The 20,273-nt window shown below is 42.7% G+C and overlaps 1 protein-coding gene across 4 annotated transcripts in view; it reads right to left on the bottom strand.

Annotated features, from left to right (window-relative positions):
• RNF157 (ring finger protein 157) overlaps positions 1-20,273 on the bottom strand; it is a 548,807-nt gene that overhangs the window by 248,229 nt on the left and 280,305 nt on the right. For all 4 annotated transcript variants that reach the window (XM_086930701.1, XM_086930704.1, XM_086930702.1 and 1 more), the window contains exons 12-13: positions 18,859-19,082; positions 9,990-10,095 (exon numbers count right to left, since the gene is read on the bottom strand). In XM_086930701.1, coding sequence (XP_086786827.1) covers positions 9,990-10,095; positions 18,859-19,082 — 330 coding nt within the window. The remainder of the gene's footprint in view (positions 1-9,989; positions 10,096-18,858; positions 19,083-20,273) is intronic.

Below are 20,273 nucleotides of genomic sequence, written 5' to 3'. Positions count from 1 at the left end.
ACACTGACCAGAGACCCTGAGGCTCCTGCATGCTCCAGCTGACCGTGGTCTAACACATCCCACGCGGGGTGTCCAACTGGAGACCAGGATGGGGTCCCACACTCGCTCACTTCAGGTAATGGGGTTAGACTAAAACCTAGAGGGATTCTTGGCTTCACACCTACTACATGCTAGGTACACTTAGGTACATCTAGACAGGCATCGTAGGAGTACGCAATTTCCTTTTATCATGCATTTTATATTCATGTATGTATTCCTGATTATTGCAAGATGGTAGAACTGTACTATCCCTTCATATTCACTGTACTGCTGATCATATATATATATATATATATATATATATATATATATATATATATATATATATATATGCTACTGTCTAACAGTTGTTGCTGCACATCTATTTTACACTAGAAGAACAACTGTGCAATAAATTCTTATTGTAACACGCCCAACTGTTTCTTCTGTATAACTCTCTGAGACTGAATAAGTGAGCACGAGTGACGGAGCGAAAAGTAGTACATTGTTTCCACGATTCTGTGGAATGAGGGTTGACATGTTCTAAGGTTGCCAGAAACTATTCTCTCCCCGATAAGAGGAGATTCTAGTGGCACTGTGAGCTAGCTAATGCAAACAGGTTAACATTCTCAGCAGAGTTGCTCGGAACCAGGGTGCCACCAAACCCACAGTTTATGTTATCCAAACGTGCAGATTCTGTATAGGAATATATAGGAAAAGCTTTACCAATATAAAACGCTTCCACATGTCTCATGAAATAACAGCCACTGCAGAAAATGCCCACTGCCACAAAGAAAATACCAACAGCTATAAAGCTCCTCAACTCAGTTTGAATTTATCATTCAAGGAGCAGCTTCAATTATGTTTAGAATTTGGAAACCTTTTGTTTTCAAACATTAGCATATCCGTTTCAGAAAATGTATTTTCTATCAAATATGCACATTCCATATTGGGTTAAGACACTCAAAAGAAAATCTTACCTTTTTCTCAAAACAAAACATCACTTTTTTAGGAAAGAGATATGTGTGGTGCTGAGATCTTTAAAATGTCTAGAACCTCTGAATTAATTTCTCTGGTGGGCTGCACTACAGGGAGCTACTTCCAGGGTACTGGCAAGCTGTCAGTAGGTAATGAGATACCCGTTGTAGTCCCCTGTGATGGAGGGTAGAGCCTAAAGGGTTACTTGTGGAGGACCATTCATGGTTTTCAGCATGACAAAGCTTGTACTTTGCTTGTTTCTGCCAACTGGCAAATAAAACATAAAATATCAATCAATACAACTGCTAGGGTAGTCAAACTGGTCTATAGAGCCCAACTGAAGAAAAGCATTGGCTTTATTCCATTATAGTGCCTAGCAGCAGACATTAAAGCAATGTCATCAGTAAATTCACGATATGCAAAATACATGTTTTTAAAGAATGAGGCTCTGACTTTCAGGAGTTATAGGAAAGTATAAAGATTCAATGACACCTCTCCCTTGCCCTGAAATTAGATGAACTTGAACTTTGGAAAACTGACTGGTAAAAAGCAGGGGTTGGCCTGAAAATCAAATCTAGCAAGGCCTAGTCTAGCAAGGCCAACACATGGTTAACAGTACAACTGCTGAATCAGTGGAGCTCCTGAACTTCTGACTAATCAAGAGGATTTGGTAAAGAAGGAGAAAATATGCTGAAAGCTGCCCGACCAGTCCGATAGGAAATCATCTCAGATGTTTTCACTTTCTAAAGACATAAGCTCTCTTAAGTTCTCACAGACTGATTGATTGATCTAGTGACTGTCATGCTTCTCAGGAGTGGTGAGTAAAATCTGCTTTAAGCACATGCTTCTAAATACTTCTTCCTCTGGAGATTGAAAGCACAGGTTAGCTATTGTTTATTAGAGTCCATTCCCATAGTGCCTCAGCTTGATGAGAAACAAAGTGATAACCAGTCCTTGTTTTAAAAGAAAATGAGGGGGCTGGTTTCCATATGAACCCGAGTAACATTCCATTGTGAGTCAGGAAGGAAGAGCCTTGAGGAGTTGAAAAGTGAGCTTGAGTTTCAGATGTCTGGAGTTAGAACCTGACAAAGAGTGCCACATGGATGCATAATGCACAAAGCATAGTAATGTCATAGTAATGGCTGAGAAAATTAGTCATCATGGTGCAAGTGGAAAACTCTTCTGTCCATACTTTAACAGCCAAGATACTCTAAAAGAGGCGGTACAAGGAAGTGTATCATTGCTTCAATTAATCTTCTGAAAAGGAATACAGTCTTCCTGTTGATGACTGATGGAAAACACCACACAACAATGTGTCGCACACCAAGTGATGGATTACTAAATTCTGGGGGAAAGAACAATGAAATCTGTATTGGTAAATTTAAAACTTCACCAGAAATTACTTACATTTCCGCTACTATTCCTTATTGTACATTTTAAACATCTTTGAAATCCATGGAGCTCATCCAATATGCCCAATGCATCTCCTAAAACAGTTGGTCTATAGTTACCATAAAAGCACTAAAGAAGAGGAACGTGTTCAAACTTGTTGGGGTCATGCAGATCCAGGTCTGGTCATATGCACTCAGGAGTAGTGTAGCAGTACTGGTAATAAACAGATTGACCTTTCCAGTCTTTGGGCTTCAACTTTATAGACTAAAAAGATGAGTTTTTTTGAATTTCTTGCAGCAGCACAGACATAGACCTTTGTAACAGATGACAAAGATGGATGTGTTGGGAAATGGAGATACTATTATTTACAGAATAAAGGGCCGCAGGTTATGAATGTCCAATCATATTTTAATGAGAACCTTCACACTTTTCACACAGATACATGTTCCTTGAAAAAAAGGAAAGAAATTGTACACAGCTGTTAGGAAATCAAACTCTCTTAAGTAATGGGTGGCAGAGGAAGAGAATGACAATGACTTTGGTTTTGTGTTAAATCTAGGTTTCATATTTAACTGTTTAAAATATGGAACACTATCTAGGTTTATATGCTTGAAAATCTACGAGAGGTGATATAAAAAAGGTCTAATTGGAGAACAATAGATGGCAGTTTAGGATTTCCCAGTAATCACCCCAAGTGTATTCCGTTTTAACACTTCATATGTTGATGATTAAAAATTGCTTACCATCAAAAGGAATGCCTAGTCTTCAAGAAAAAACATGTAAACCATGCACTGAATGCAAAAAGCTACACTTAAAAGGATTTTGTTGACACTGCTGCATATTTGCTGCCAGAAAGCTACATATGCAACAACGTCTGGAAGGAACAAATCAGTCAATTTGTCTAAATGAGCCCAAATTTACAGGTTATAATACTCTAAAGCCAAAGCACAATAAACTTGTTCTGGATACAAACTAGGTTGCATTCTGGAATAACTTTTAGGTTTGTAATTCTCAAGCCTTTGATTTTGTTGACAACAGCGGAAAGATGTACAGCAAGACTCCATCACTTCTTTTCCTGCAGTTTCTATAATTAATGTGGTCCCGGCACCTCCATAAACTATAGCCAAACAGAGTTCATCTTTGGGTGTTTTTATTTGCCATCCAGCAATTTCAATACTGAAGACTATGAATGCAGCATGTGGGTCCATGCCATATGGAGGTTTGTCAAGTTAAGGCATTTCAAACATTTTTCTCTTGGCAGTCTACAGCTACCTATTCTGGCTAGTAAAGGCACTTCCCGGCATAAAGGAACTGATGGCCAATTATGAAATAAATTGTCAAGTTTTAAATTTATTTCTGAAAATCAGTAAGGAGGGTTCTGCACTGATCTCCAGGAGGATATTGTTTCAGAGTTGAGCTGCAAACATTCTGAATGCTTTGCTGCTCCATTTCCTTAGCTTACAATCAGGCACAGCAAGACTAATAGCAGGCAAAGAAAGGAGGATATCCTTGGTTCATATTGGATTACTTTTGGAGGAAGAATTTTGGACCAGTGGCATGGCAAACAATGCAAGCAGCCTTAGACTGTACTCCATTTCTCATTGGTAACCAGTGAAGGCTTTGGAGAAGTTCTGACACATGGTCAAATTTCTTTAGCTTGATTAAGAGTTTGATTGTTGCATGTTGGATATGGTGAAGCCGAACCAGTTTTTTTTTGCTGCTATACCTAAAAATAGCATTTCCACAGTGCAGTTTGGTATCAACAAATGAATTGCTGGAAAACCTTAACCTTGATATTTTGGCTGAAAATAATTAAATTAATCTAGAAAGAGTGGATTAAACATAGCTTTGTGTTGAAAGGTTAATACCAGAAAATAACTGTTCTGACTAAGTTAATTTTTTTTTAGAAACCTAGTCATTTGTGTGCCATACATGTAGATTTACTGATTAGTTGTTTAAGTAGTTTTGTTGAGTATCTCAGAACTCAACCTTTTCTAGTTGGGAGTCATATTAAAGAAGTGCACCCGGGTGCTAGGGTAGTTTGAACTTACATTCTGCACACCCAGGGGCATGCGTGTAGCATGAAGCAAATGAGGAAAGCCTTTGCCTTTTGGCCATATTGAAAATTCAGATGCAGGGGCAAATTAGCTGTTGTGGGCACACTATGTAGTGCACCTCTCCAGCCAATACTGGTATCTTAAGGAGATATGGGAGTACAATAGATCCCCAGGCACCATTCTTCACATGAAGGTGCAGTCAAACACTGCCTGTAGTGCCAAACATACCACCAGTTTCAAAATGACTGCCACTGCAGCTCTCTCCAGTACACGCCAGCCTGTGCCTGTGTGGCAGACGGCAAAAGTTTTTCATAAACTGGTGGATTGTCCGTGTCTGTGTCTGGCACACCCATAAAGGGCCAGGAAAGAGCACCAGATATGCGATCAGACCTCTGGATGGCAATGCAGATTTTCTTATCTCAAACTTATGCATTATCTTCAAGCATGGAAGGGTATAGATGGAGAGGGCTGTCCAAGATTGTTAGAAAAGAAGAGGAACAGGAAAGCCACCAGATATGTAATCAGGTCTCTGGAAGTAGATAATTATCTTAAATTAAAGCACTATCTTCAAGTATAGAGAAGTACAGATGGAGAGGATTGTATTAGAAGGTTAGAAAAGAAGAGCTGGTAGAGCGAGGGTAGGTTGTCCGGTCACTGAGCTGCTACAAAACTGACACTTAAATTCAGCGTTCCTCTACCAGCATTTGATGAAGTTAGTGAGCCACCCCAAATGTGTCGGTATTACCAAAAGGTACCTCACGGTTAGGTTATGTTTGGTTCTCACTTATACTGATTTGGACGCCAACCACTGTGTAGATGGGTAATTGTTTGATGGTCTTGATGAATTGCTGATTAATCACTGGACTGACAAACTAAGCAAGAAACATGTTGCCCCTCAATTTCTAGAGATCACCGAACATTATATAGGTGGTGTGCCAACCCAGTTTTTAACCAGGACAAGTAGACTCACCGATTAAAAGTCGTTCTGAGTACAATTTAGTCTCCCTCTTTCATTTCCCTTACACTACCCACACATGTGACACTTTTCTACACTGCACGGCCCCACACCCGCACCTCACCTTACGGTTTGGGAACCAAAGATCTCCGACATAGGTGCCCGTCAGGCATTGCAGCACCAGGAGCAAGCCCTATGAGGATCAAGCCCTATGATAAAGCATGACACCTTGTGTGAGATCCTAGTTCCAAAAGCGGGAGACTCCCACTCCTACTTCTGGACATATAGTTATACCGATCAATCCATTACAACTACTTTTTTCACAAGGAACTGCATACTTTTTTTAATAGAAAAGAAAAGGGTCAGGAAAGCACAACATATACTTTAATAAGTCTCTAGATGGCAAACTAGATTTAATTATCTAGAATTTAGGCACTGTGTTTAAGCATAGAACAGTATAAATGGAGAGGGCTGTCTAGGATAATTAGAAACGAAGAGGGGTCTGAAGAGGACACCAACCCCAATTACTTTTCCTTGAGGTGCCATGACTACCAAGGTAGTAAGGAAGTGGGCCGCTGAGAATGTCATGTGTTTGGAACTGATCGCTACGGCTTCCTTGTGGGGCAACTGCATGTTGAAATTAAAGCAATTAATTTATGGTTGTGCTGTAAAGCAAACGTTTGTTGTATTGAACAGGTGTAAGAGGCTGGTTAAATTGTTTGGGGGGCACAAATATTTTCAACTGCACAGCCTGAGGGAACCTTGGTTTACTTGTCAGGCTACTGATTCATCATAAGAACCTTCACTGAAATTATAACTACTTAGTATTCCTCAGAAAGGGCTCCTCAACATTTTTGAAAAATGCAAACATGTTATATGTAGGCATGTATAAGCTGATAAGTACTTAGGAAAATAGCTATTCTGTTGTTAATGATTCCTCTGAGCACCTGACCACCTTCCAAAAAATCATGAACAGCTTCAACTAGACTCAACAAGCCAAAGATTGGAGTTCTGGGAGAAGTGGATGGCAAAAATGTACTTTTCTCATTTGAATCTTTCAAGTGAAGTTTATCCTAGGATATAGAATAAATGGCTAGCTATAGTAAAACCAAAGTTGGCAAAAACTCCGTCTGCCTTTTTTTTTTAATCAATCTAAATCAATTCATAGTTTTCTTTTCCAAAATCCATAAATATGGAGTTAAAATGTTATTAACTCTCTCATGTGAAATAGTTGTGGATGCTCAAAACCATCACAACTCAGATCCAGACTCTAAATATTAAAGAAGCAGCTCCTTCTGCTTGGCCATTTTTTGTAGGCTACGATTAATGTTTGTGGACCCTGAAAATAGTTTTCAATTGAACAAGGGTGGTTGTATTTGATACAAGGTGCAGGATCCACAGATGATGATATGCACATTTCACAAACCAAAAGGGCTCCCAAAGGTCTGCAAATCCCAGCACAGGCACATGAAAGCCTTGCCTTTATTAGGTTTTGCCTGGCGAAAGCTGCGCTCTGCGCAGCTTTTTCGCGCAGGCGAAAACCTAATGAGTATGGTACGGGAGACAGGAACGGCCCCCGTCTTCCATTGGCTAGCTCCATAAATGGAGGCTAGCCATTGGAAGACGGGCCTGTCCGTCAATGCCGGACCAGATTCGGGGGCGTTCCCGAGAATTTTTGGCTTTTGGCTACGTCAAGCTACGTCAGACAAAAGCCGGGAACGCCCCCGAATCTGGTCCGGCATTGCCGGCACCCGCCTTCCTGACCTTCTCGGTTTCTTCCCTCAGCCACGTCTGAGTTGCGTTCCTTGTTCGCTAATTAAATTGCTTTCTTTGCTGATCACTACTAATAGGCTCGGACGGGAATAATTATGCGGAGACATTTCATGGCCTGCCGGATCAGGAATTCCCAGGGAGTTAGTGACAGGCCTTTCAGTCGCCGGCAGCCTTTCCCCCGGCGCCGAACAAGGCCCGAGCAGCAGCCCCGGGGGGAGCCGGGAGCCCAGCCTGCTCCCACTGTCACTCACACCCCGGCCTCCTCCTTCTCCACTCCACTCCACTCCACTCCACTCCACTCCACTCCACTCCACTCCACTCCACTCCACTCCACTCCACTCCACTCCACTCCCTCCCCTCTCCCCTCCTCCGAATTCCGCCGCCGCCCCCTCCTCCACGCAGCCGATTCTACCCCTTCCCGCCCCCTCCCGCCCCCTGCTCCTTTCCCCGCCACCAGCAGCCGCTGCGGGGGACCTCCAGCCCTCCACACTCACAGAATGAGCTTCTCCTGAAGGGCAGCTCTCGACGCCCCTTGATCTCTGATCCCCGAACAAGTGACTCTTTTTTTTTTTTTTTTTTTACAATCCGAGTGGTTTGGTCTGGCCTGTTTTGACTGTATCCCCACTGACTTTCGCATTAGCCCGCCTCCGCATTTTATCCTTCCTGGCTCACCACTGACCGCACTCCCGCCAGGTTAGCCCCGCCCCTTCGTCCGTGTCTGGTCCGGCACTCTTTCATGTTCATGAATGTTTTATCCCACTCGGTGTGCGTCTCAAGGGAGGCCAACGATTGTTTACATTGTCATGTAAGCCCCTTTCATGTGAGCCTGTAGCAACCACAGAGTACGGACAGCGGGAGGGAGAGGGGGGGGCAGGTTTCTGCCCAGACCAGCCCTCTCATCGGAGCCTGCACACACCCTGGAGCCCCCACCCCCAGTGAAAACATCGACTATTCTAACCCGTATTGTAATATCACCCCACCCCCTCCAAGGCTCCATGCCGTCCTTCTGTGAGTAATCTGCATTTACAGGTGTCATGTGGGGGCACAGTGCACAGTACAGTTACACCCGAATTATGCCCCCCCCCCTATAATTAAGAGGTGCTCGCCTCCTGCGAACAGACACCATTAACAGGAGTCTTGTGCCTCGGTGCAGGGAGGGTGGCCGGACTGCTGCCCTGGCACTATTGTTACCCGCATTATAATGTCACCCACCTCGCCCCCGCCCCGTGAAAACAAATGCGTCCGCCTCCTGTGAATACACAATACTCTGCAGTTACAGGTGTCGTGGGGGGGGGCACGGTGAAGGGTTGGTGGCAGGACTGCTGCCCTGGCAATATTCTCACCGCATTGTTATTATATCCCCCCCCCCCCCCCCCCCCAGCCCCCAAATAGATTCCTGGGAACAGGAACAATTAACAGAGGTGGGGCAGAGAGAGGAAATCAGAGCTGTGACAATGCTTTCCCCAGCATCTCATCTCATCCCTGAACCCCTCCCTGCCCCTGGGGAGCATGGTATGTGTATAAATGCCCAGTATTGACATTTGAAAGTATACTTCAGGGGTGCGTGTATGCATGTGCAGCAGGGTATGTGTGTGCTTTGAAATCTGGGTATCTTTGTCTTCAAGGTGAGTGTGTGTGTGTGTGTCAGCCTACTGGGAGTATGTACTTCTGTCTAAAGGGGATCTGTGTGTCTGTACATGCGAACGTCTGTGCATGATAGAGTTTCTGCATTAGTGTGTCTGCACTGTGGTGTGCCTCTGTAGGGAGGGCTGTGTGGTACTGTGCAGGGGTGGGTGCATCTGTGTAGTGTGGTTGTCTCTGTGTAATTGGGTTGTCTGTATTTCCAGTGGTTAAGCAATAGGCGAAGACAAAATGTAAATACCCATTGGTAAAGAATTAGGAAGACAGCATGGAGAATTTCCAGGTTTGAGCTAATAAGTAGAATCAACAATATTTTGGCATATAGACTGAGTAACAACTGGTGAAAGAGGTAATGAATGTCAGTGCTGGAAGCAAAATTAGTGCACACCCATAAGGCCTAGTACCACATTCAAAATAAAAGCCGTTTTTTTATGGACTCTGCTTGTGCCTCCGAGTGCCCCTGTTGCGCCTCTGTGTGCCCCTGTTGCCTGCTTGTGCCTCTGTGTGCCCCTGTTGCCTGCTTGTGCCTCCGTGTGCCCCTGTTGCCTGCTTGTGCCTCCGTGTGCCCCTGTTGCCTGCTTGTGCCTCCGTGTGCCCCTGTTGCCTGCTTGTGCTGTGTGGGTGTGTGTGTGGGAAGCTTTGTGTGGCTGTGTGTGTAGGAAGCTTTGTGTGGCTGTGTGTGTGAGGGGCTTTGTGTGGCTGTGTGTGTGGGGGGCTCTGTGTGGCTGTGTGTGTGGGGGGCTCTGTGTGGGTGTGTGTGTGTGGGGGGCTCTGTGTGTGTCATTTGCGGGAGATAAAGCTAGTGGCATTGTAAATGACAATGCCATTTATTTATGTTAAAAAAACCATTAATAAAAATAATGTCAAGAGCAATGCCAATAGCTCTAACTTTAACAAAGGCAAAACCATTGCATTGTAAATGCTTGTTTTTTGTTTTGAGTTCAAGTAATGTGTCTAAAGAGCATGGCAAAAGGCCGTGTTTTCTGGGTACTGTGGTTTTGGTACTAGTCAGAGTATTCCCAAAAGCCATAGTCCTCGACATAGGGTGTAGCGAAAGGACAGGTCCTGTGCCTGTTGAGCTTAGCCAATAGATTCCTCTCCAAGTTCTCAACCATACAGATATGTGCAAAACCAGAACTAAGCAATCTGCCCCACTTGCAAAGCACTGAACCTACCTCCCCAGGCCGGGGGGACTTTCTCCTCGAAATCCGCATATCTAGCTCACTGCAGGTCTTTTCATCCTCTTCCTCATGCAGCACAGAAGAATTCTGGGAAATAGACCTGAGCAAAGGCAAGAGAGATGCGCATGAAAATCAAGCTAATGGAAGGATAAAGTAAAAATGGAAGTAGAAACACATGAAAGGTATATCAAACCACGCTAAAGGTGGAACAAAGTTAAAATGAGATGAAGGATGGAGCAAGAGGCGCACAAGAGATGAAACAAGTAAATGAAATATTGAGGGGAAAAGTAGTGCATTTATGGGTCACTGAGGTGTCTAAACACAAAATCAAAAAACAGGTAAAGGTGATCTTTGGTGACATTATAGCTTATAATTTGTGAAGCACATGGTTTGAGATATTCATGTGACATTGATAATGATAAACATTGAACTTTCTCTCTCGTACATTGGATATCAGTGAACTTTTTAAAAATAATTTCATTTTCACTTTTTGTTAGTAAAGCCATATCTTATTATTTAATATACCATTCATTAACAGCTTGTTAAAATGGTTATATTGACTGATTCCTTTTTTTTTTCCTTAAATTCAAAAATATCCCATTAAAATATATAAAAATCTCCAAGAGAACTAGTGACGAGAAAATAACCTCTTTCATAAACCTGTTTAAAAGGAAATGAAGGGGAAAAGGGCAGTGTAGTCATCCAGGGTGCAGCTATGTAATGCTGTGAAAATGGCACTTTAGGACTCCAACTTTTTCAGTATCTCTACATGCTCTCATACTCTCAGCTGCTTCAGTTCATTTTACCAGCATCTTCTGACAAGATCCTGGAGCACTGATTTTTTTTTTGTTGCATTTTTTTACTGGAAATGTTTCCAAACCCCTTCTAAAACCAGTTTCCTCGTCCTCTCTAACAACTTAAAAGGATTTTTCTGTCAGTACATGACAGGGCATATTTTTCTTCACAAAAGAAATTTTCTCTCTTTAAGAGGTGCCCCTCGTGTGGCAGAAAAACAGCAAAATAAAATCTTCATGAACCATGTATTTTTTGCTTCTAGAAGCCCATATTCCTAACAAATGCCACCACTGCAGGATGTGTCCATGGCGTACCCTGAAGGAGAGAGAGATAAACCATCTTCATTGATTTCAGAGCAGAGTATCGCAGGCTCTCAGGATGAACTGGAACTTTAGAGGAATGTGGAGAAGAAGACCAACTACCGGTGCTTCAGTTTCTATCTCCGACTGCTCCTCCAGAGTGAGATGCAAGAGGAGACATTGATTTGAAAAACAGTGCAGTTCCCGTTCCAGTGTCATGACATTAATGCACGTTACTGTGGCTACTTGTGCTCCTTTGTGAGCTGGTTCATAATGCAAGCGGCATACACTTAACAATCACGGATTCTACAGTGTCGAAGCACCACTTAACATTGAGTCATTATAATATATTTGCCTCTCTTTATTGATCTGCGGAATGGGTTTCCAAGCTGAAATCTATGAGAGTCTTGAGTATTCACTGGCCTTCTCTCCTATCAGACCAGCTATCTCAGTGGTTGAAGAACCAGAACCTCAACCTCCAAGAGCCCAATCATTTCCTCAGCCCTCTGACTTCTTGTCAAGACTTACTTCAATGGTCATTCCACCACACATACCAGTTGCTGGGACAACTAACAGCCCTCCCTCAAGATAGTGTCTTATGGCTGACACAGCATCATCAAGGAACTTCAACTTGGATCATATTCTCCTCACAAGTAACATTCAAGACAGTATTAAAGACATCACTCTTACCATTCTATACATTCTAGAAGATCTTGATCTTTCAGATGTTCCTCAAAGTGTTCCTCAAGATGTTCTTCTAGACATTCTTCAAGGTCATAGTCTTTGTCGTCATGTTCTTCTTTAAGATCAAGAACTAGAAAATATTGTCCAGCCTGTTAGGGCTAGCCCTCTTTCTATGACCATGTATGCTGCATCACGTGACCTACCTGGCTTGGGGTTAAATGTTGTGTATGCCCCTGCGTCCTTGCTTGGTTTCGATCTGGCGTTGGGAGTTACCTCCAGGTCTGTTTCCCGTTGAAGCTGTTGCTTCCTTTGCTTCCCAACACTCACGGGCTCGTGAGTCTTCGTTTTTCCTTCCTTCGGATTACTCCCGTTCCTGTCCCGTCCCCCTCCTTTCACTTCACTTCCCTTTCGTTGTTTTGGATCCGAGTTCGGTCCTTGCTCGTTCCGTGTGCTCTCTGGTGCTGGACTGGTGGTGGGGTTATCGGGCTCCGATACCCTTTTGGATACTCCCCTGGGATCCCGGGGAGTCGCAGCAGACACAGACGGCTTGCCTTGGATCACCGTGCAGCAAAGCGAATACACGGCGTCTGCTTCCGTGTTGTTCTGGATCCTGTCCACATCGTTGTGTGGAAGTTTAGTTTCTTTTCGCGTTTGAAGGTCTTCGAAGGTAGCAGCTGCCACACTTCGATATTTCCCCTTCCCCTCCACGCTCATTGGTATTTTGGAACTTTAAGAAACGGTACTGGGGTTTTTTATGTCCATGAAGTGACCTTTTTCCCCCTTTTATATTTTCTTGGAGACATTGTTTGGAGCTGTATCATATCACCGCCCCCATTGGGTACATTACGTTTGTCTTAACGAGAGGATTACAAGACCCCCCCAGTGGGACTACGCTGCCACCGTGTATTGGTAAGAGTCATGTTTGTGCTTGATGTTGCTGCCTGGTCATAGAAGGGGAGAGGTGGGGTTTCATAGAGTGAGCAAGAGCAGTAGAGTAATCAGGTGTTGTTTGTTTTCCAGGTGCAGACCTATTGTGACTATACTGTTCTCTGGGGTGGTCCAGATAGACGTTCACCGATCTCCAGGATCCTTTTTCCCTCCCTCTCCCTGCGCTCAATAGTTTGCTCGCTGGGTGTTGGTCAGAGAGCGAATTTGGAGTACAGGAGGTGGTTTGGGCCATACATCGTTCCTGCAGCGTTTTGGGCAAGGGTGAAACCCGACACAGCCTAGGCAGATTCACCACCGGCCAGATTTTTTCCATTGACAAGATCAGTACTTTTGAGAAAGGCTTCATTAGAGGCACTAATAAACATAACTCATTACCATCTACTTCTATACTGCTCGTTCCTCTGGTTCCAGGTCTCCTCAAACCTGCAATGTAATGGTTTCTGTGATGGCCGCAGTATGTAGGACACAGGAAGATATACATCTAGCGATTTATATCTTTGTGTCCTACATACTGCAGGATCCATTGGTACTAAGGTAGGACCCTCCACCCACTAAGTTACTGCCTCTGTATCAAGAATCACAAGTCTGCTCCTTTATTCACTGCTCCTACTGTAAGGGAGAGTACATGCTTGGACTCTGTGGGGAGAATCATCTGTGGCACATCACTAAGGGCAAATAAATCGGCCAGTGATACTACCCTCTCGGTCACATACAAGAGGCCGCTATGGGATTCTTTGCAACAGTTCACTGATGACTTGCATTGAGAAAGACCTGGGGGTTTCACAGATATCCTAAACAAAGGCTTGATGCTCTCCAACCAAATCATTAGTGCTGCTGTGGATATTTCAAACCGAGCTATGTATGGCTATTGTTATAACCTAGCATTAAAACTTTGATACGGACTATATCGCTGGTCTCAAACCAGAGACTCAACTAGGACACTGAATCTCCCCTTCTCATGTAGCACTTTGTTTGGTTTACATGTGCATGAGGATATACATGCATGAACATGGAGATGGAGACATTAAAGGCTGTACGCCTAAAGAAAAGAAAAACCAGAGCAAACATTACTACAAGTCCGATCATGGCTGCCATTTCCATCAAAGTGTTCAAGCCCATCCATAGCATTAAATGCAGCCTCAGCAGAAAAAGTGCCAAACCAGAGGAAAAGGCATCCATCAGCTATCAACAGCAGTGTGTAAACCTCCTGCAGAAGGCAAGCAGTGACTTCTCACTTTCTCCTCCTCTGTTACCCACTCTGATGGTGGGGTGAGCATTTCGAACTACTTGGATCAGTGGAAGAAAATTATAAAAGTAAAGTTTGTTATGGCTATGGTCTCACATTCAGAACCTCACCATTGGCAATACCTCTAAATAAGTCACATCAGCATTATCTGGACAAATTTCAGCCAGAGGTCAGCGTTCTTCTTCTGAAACAGAACCGAGAATGGACTAGGAAATGTATTCCTGCTACTTTCTGATGAAAAAAGGGCCAAGAAATGGGGCAAGACCCATTCCAGACCTAGAAAAACACACAAAAATGATACAGAAAGAGAAGTTCAGAATGCTAGCACTTCATCACATCTACCATCAGTTCCACTGAGGAGATGATCAATGTTCTATAGATCTTCAGGGTGGTTATTTCCATATTCCTAGTGAAAAGAAACATCAGAATTTTTTGCGATTTTTTGGTACACCGTTGACATCACCAGTACAAGACTGCAACAAAAACATTTTTGAAGTGGAAGGCAGTGGTTTTAGGCATCTTAAAACACATAATAGGTTTGTCTATCTGTATTTAGACCATTGGATGTTCAAATCCTCATCCTCACAACAAGCTCTTCAGCATTTTCAGTTGAGAATGTCTAGTGAGTCAGCTGGAGTTACAGGTCAAAGAAAAGTCAACATTCATCCTATGCAGTTGCTGGATGCCTTGAATGCAAAAGTGTATTCTTCAGCAGAGAGATTTTTACCTATCTATCTGAAATGGTACAGTATTCTGAAAACGGTCTGCCTGATAGCAAGATAGATTCAATCTCTTCTGGGGTCATTAGCGGTTGTATGTGATTTCATAGAAGAACAATTTCATGAGATACCATTACTGAGAAACCATTTCATCTAAACTGTTTTATGGAAATTTTCAGATTTAATAGTATTTACTTTTTTACAGAAACCAATTCATTGAATGTCTTTTTGGTTGAAATTAGCTTTTGAATGTTTATTTTTGTAAATGGCTGCTGGTCTTACTTTCAGGGAGTTTTGTCGGAGATATTTATTTCAGTGTTTTACTTCAGGGGACATTATTTATTACACTGTCAAACAATTACTTCAGATGCTTCTAACTCGCTGAGCCATCACCACCTGTAAACAAAATCCATTGCTGACCCATCACAAGCACCAAAACATCATCAAATCCTTCCTCCAAACGCCCCTCACACCATCTAAACTGCACTCCTCCCTGAAGCCTAAAAACACTTTCAACCCCAAAACTCCACTATCCCTAACCCATAAAATCACTCACTAAGTCCTCATTCCACCCATCCCTAAACCTGAAAAATCCCTCACCTTCCTTAAACACCAGTCACCATGACCAATAAGAGCTCCTCAACCCTGTAAACTACTCATCCCTGAACCCTAAAACAGAACTTTACCTATCCTTGAATCCTTAAACGCCCACCACACTAAACTCCACCACATCATGAACACGGAAAACTCTTCACCAGCCCAGCTGCTACCCATAATTGAACCTTAAAAACCCTCACCAGCCTTAAACTCTCCCCATCCCTGAAACCAAAAAGCACCTCACAGACTTAATCATTCATCCGTAAATCCTAAAAAACCCTCACCACCCCTACACTCCACCCATCATCTCTAACCCCTCACCCCTAAAAAACCCATTCTATGCCCAAACTCCAGTTATTCCTAACACCTCAAAACCCTTCATCACCTTAAACATTACCCAACCCTGAACCCGAAAACCCCAGTAGTCCTAAACTCCTCCCAAGTTTAATGTAATTTAGGATTTTTTCTTAAAATTATCTTTCCTTTAAAATGTTTGCTTTAATGTTCGATATTTTTGTATTTCCTTAAAATCGGGTTTCCATGTTTTGGTTTCCTCCAATGTGGTTTCTCAGTTTTCAATTAATTCACACTCATCATTCAATAGCATCCTGCATTTTCCCACAGCACATGCCCATCTTCATGAGTTCACTTCAGCACACCAGTGGTGCCTAGAAGATCAGTGGTGCCAATTCTCAGACAGATGGGAGGACAAACTCGCACTGTCTTCTCAAGCTGCTCAGTCCAATGGTGATGCAGGCATCTAAATCTCCTTTGTGATATGGACTTCCATCAAGATGTTCCAATTTAAACAGCTGTGACAATGCCTCTCTAACCGGTTTGGGTACTCATATGGCCAATCTTCAGATTAAAGGGACACAGTCCCTTTAAAAATGTTTTATCACATAAACCTCCTGGAACTAAGAACTGCATACAGAGCCCTTAAGCATTTCATTGTGCCTTCAAGACACAATCCCTTCATGTTCAATTGGACAATAGGCATTATTTGAACAAACAATGGGGGATGTGATCGGTAACTGTACATTCACAGGAAGCACAGTTTAACTGTAAGTGGCTCATAGCCCGGGAAATTGGAGATTTCTGCCATTCTCCTAACTGGCATCTGAAATACTCAAGTGGCTTCGCTAAGCAGATCTTCCACGAACACCACAAATTGGTCCTAAACAAAGACATCCTACACATCTTCTGCGACTGGGGATTTTCTCAATTGAACCTCTTGCAAGCATAGACAATAAGAAATGTTCATACTTTCCCTCCAGGTACTACCAACCACAAACTGGTCAGGGATATTTCTCTATGCTTGTTCTCCATTTCCTCAAATACTAGCAGTCACTATGAAGCCAACATACTCAAGGGCCAGGATGTTTCTTAATAGCACCAGAATGGCACTATAAATGGTGGGTCACTGACCTTTATCACCTGTCAGAGTGTCCACACAAGAGGCTGCTGTGCACAAGGCGCAGGTTTCGTGGTCAGATCATCCATCCCTACCTACCAACTTTGAATTTGGCAGAGTGGCTTCTAAACTAATTCAATATGGGCACTTGGCCCTTCCTCTGGATGTGTGAATATTCTAAAAGAAGCTAAACACCCACCCACGAGTGCTTTATACACCTTCAAAAGGAAGAGATTTTGAATCTGGTTTCCTCAGAAAAACATCAGCCTCACTACCTGTCAAGTATAAGGGACATTAGAATATCTTTTTCATTTGGCCAGGTCAGGACTGCAATTCTCTTCAATTAAAGTTCATATGGCTGCTATTTCCAAAGCACTGATTATTAAAGACTTCCTAGAAGGAATGAGAAACGTTTTCCCATAGAGGAGACCGACGACCCTTCCTGGTGGGGTGGAAGGCTTGAAAATTGATGTATCAAGGCTCTTGGACAGTCCAGCTGAACCAATTGACAAAGTTTCTTTACAGTACTGCAGCTTTCTTTGCAGCTATCACATCTGTGCACAGGTTTAGCAAGATTTAAGCCTTGCATTCCCATGAACCTTATACAGTGTTCCATAAGAAATAAGTGATCATGTGGATTCATCAGAGGTTTTTCATACGATGATCTGGAATTTCCATGTAAACCAAACTACTGCTTTGCCTGCTTTCTTTCAGAATCCTGCTCCACCTGGCTGAAGGATAACTCTATATGTTAGATAAAAGGAAGTTACTTACGTTTTATTTGGACAAAAATAAGACATAAGAAAAAATAAACACTTGACTGTGGGTCCTTAAGCACAGCACAGGACTGGCTACCTCAATGCTTTATCTCTCAACATGGATAGCCACTTTCGTTATATTATGCTATGAAAAAGCCAATAAGACTTTGGCTGGAAGACCAAAGCTCACGCTACCAGGCATAAAGCTGGTACTGCTGCCTTACTGAGGAATATTCCCTTTCTGGAAATTTGTAAAGCAGCTTCCTAGAAGTCTGTTTATACATTTATGGAGACATTGTTGTCTTGATTCAGACTCTAGAGCAGATGCCAAAGTACAGCGGTCTTCCTGAAGAAACTAATTTGGGTAGTCTTATTTTACTTTTATCCATTCCACCATAATTAGTAAGGATGAGCTTACTATTCTATTCAATGGAAATCCCTTGGAAGAATGGGTGCCTTTCCCTGTATCCTAGTTTTCCTTCATGGAAATCTACATTGAAAAAATAAGCAACTCACCCAACTTCCCGATAGAAGGAATACAGGAAGATGATGGCTGTTGCATTAATATCCTTTGTCTCCATTATAATAAAAGAACAAGAGCAATTACCACTTAGAGAGCATGGTGAGGTACTATGGCTGCAGCCTATGTGGCTTTACTGTCCTAGTTTTGCCCCGAGTTTACTTCAAAAAAAGGTTTGTAGAAGATGTTTTTACTGTATCCTAGTTCGGCTGGTGACTTATTTTAACGTGATCACTCTGACTTTAAAAAATACATAGAATAGGTCAATATGGCCTTTTTAGCAGGTTGCAAAATTATTTTAAATTACTGAAGATATGGGTTTTCGAATAAAACATTGAAAATTAATTATTTCTTGGAAAAAATGCTCTGGGACAATTCAGTGCTTATCAATTCGATGGAGAGTCCCCTGAATGGGAACTAAGATCACAGGCTAAGCAACTATTCTTGCTCTATAGCTTTCCCAATATGTTACAGCCATTTTGCTGTTCCCGTTGTATGTTCTGAATGCAGCATCTGTATAGTAAGAATGACCCAATGTAAAGTCATAAGAACTGTAATACTAGATTTAAACATGTGGTGGACTTGTATGAGATACAGCTCCCACTCAACCCTTGCCACTGTAAAAAACATATTGCCTAGTGTATGCCTTGCAGAATAAAGAGAACTCCTCACTCACACCTTTAGTCTGTATGACTGTAATCTCTAATGCAGACATCTCTCGTCCTCCTACTCTGCCACGTAAGAATGTATGACGTGCTCTGACCTCCTCTTAAGGGCCAGGGGGTTGACGTGCACCCCCCTCTACATGTATAACTCCTGTTACTTTAAGTTTTCCTGTGCTTAGAACTATTTGTGCAGTTTCAATGGTTAGATCAGCACTTACTTGGACAGGCTCTTCTTAAGTTTAAAGCCTTGGCTACTGCAGTCAGAAAGGCGGTCCATTGCAGAGTGTGTCCTGATTGGAGGGAGGTCACCATCACTCCCGTAGGAGGGCAGCATCCCTGGCACACGCAGTGGAGGAGCAGATGAGGGGGAGGGCGTAAGCGGTCCATTCAGAGCCTCTAGCAGAGAAACAACCTCATAACCTGCAGGAACGTGATCGGAGGCCTGTGGAACAGAGTTAAGGGAACATTGATTGGGTCTGGGACATTATCTTATTGAAAACACCCAACCTTAAAGCAGTGATTTCAAATATCAACCCTCCCAAATACCTGCAGCTTAATCAGTTTTACATTGGCAGTATCAGAATGTCTTTACAATGGTAAGGAAGACTAGGTGCTTAAAGCTAGAGTCACAAGATTCAAAAGTCCAAACCTCTTAAACCTCCTAAGGGCCAATTATCTGTTCAAGCTTCACAGATCAGTGAAGGCAATTGAAAGATTGAATCCCTTTAGTAAATAAATCATGATCACAAACATGGTTTGTCAACAAGCAAGCTGGGGTGTACATTTGTAGTGATTCCGCTGGGCAGAGGAGCCTGGTTAGTCACAAAATCTAGGACTATGGCAGAATGTAAAAGGAGAACTGTAACTTTGTGTGCAGTCAAGTGATGAGGACCATGCTACCTAAGTCCATTAGCAGAACTGTAGTTACATCCTAGGCAGAGTTTGGTGGTAATGCCTCAGTCAAGATCGGAGGGGGCTGGCATGTATTGGTTTATGAAGAGTTAGATGTAATTGGTGCATCAGGCCACTCAATAGCTGGTTTCCCGTGTACATCAACACAAAGCCTGACCGGAGGCTGACAACTACACAGCAAAACGAAACACATTCAAGACTGTGTGTCAATCTGAGAGCAAATATAATGCATCATTCTTGAAAATGGTGATTAATGAATATAGAAAACTGTTCGGGACATGACAGAACTCTCCAAGTCTGGCTAACAATGGGGTGATATATGTTAATATACGCTACTCAAAATATGTAATTTTGATGTAAGAGCATTAAATAAAATTGCTTAGTACACAATATGTGATGGGGTTTCGTACGCATCCAGTGTGATAAAATGTACTACAGTCCAAAAAAATTAAATACATCTTCTGGTTCTTTGGTCATTAGACTGAAAACTCAAGAAATAATGAGGAGATGGGATACAAGTCCTCCTGTATTATTTTGCCCAGAGTGGTAATGACCTCAGCAAGGTAATCAATTTCACAATTCTCAATATGTCCCAACCCAGCACATATTTTATTTTAAAAAGTAGGAAGGACTCCCTATATTCACCATGGTCCAAGATTAGAGTCCATCCCATGAATGGCAAAGGTTTTGTCCAGTCAAAAGCTCCTGATGGCTGTAGCAA

This window comes from Lissotriton vulgaris, chromosome 7 (genome assembly GCF_964263255.1).
Source record: "Lissotriton vulgaris chromosome 7, aLisVul1.2, whole genome shotgun sequence".
In the NCBI taxonomy this organism is placed as follows: domain Eukaryota; kingdom Metazoa; phylum Chordata; class Amphibia; order Caudata; family Salamandridae; genus Lissotriton; species Lissotriton vulgaris.
Note: the sequence above shows the minus strand (reverse complement) of the source record. Positions and strands in the feature narration are given on the sequence as shown.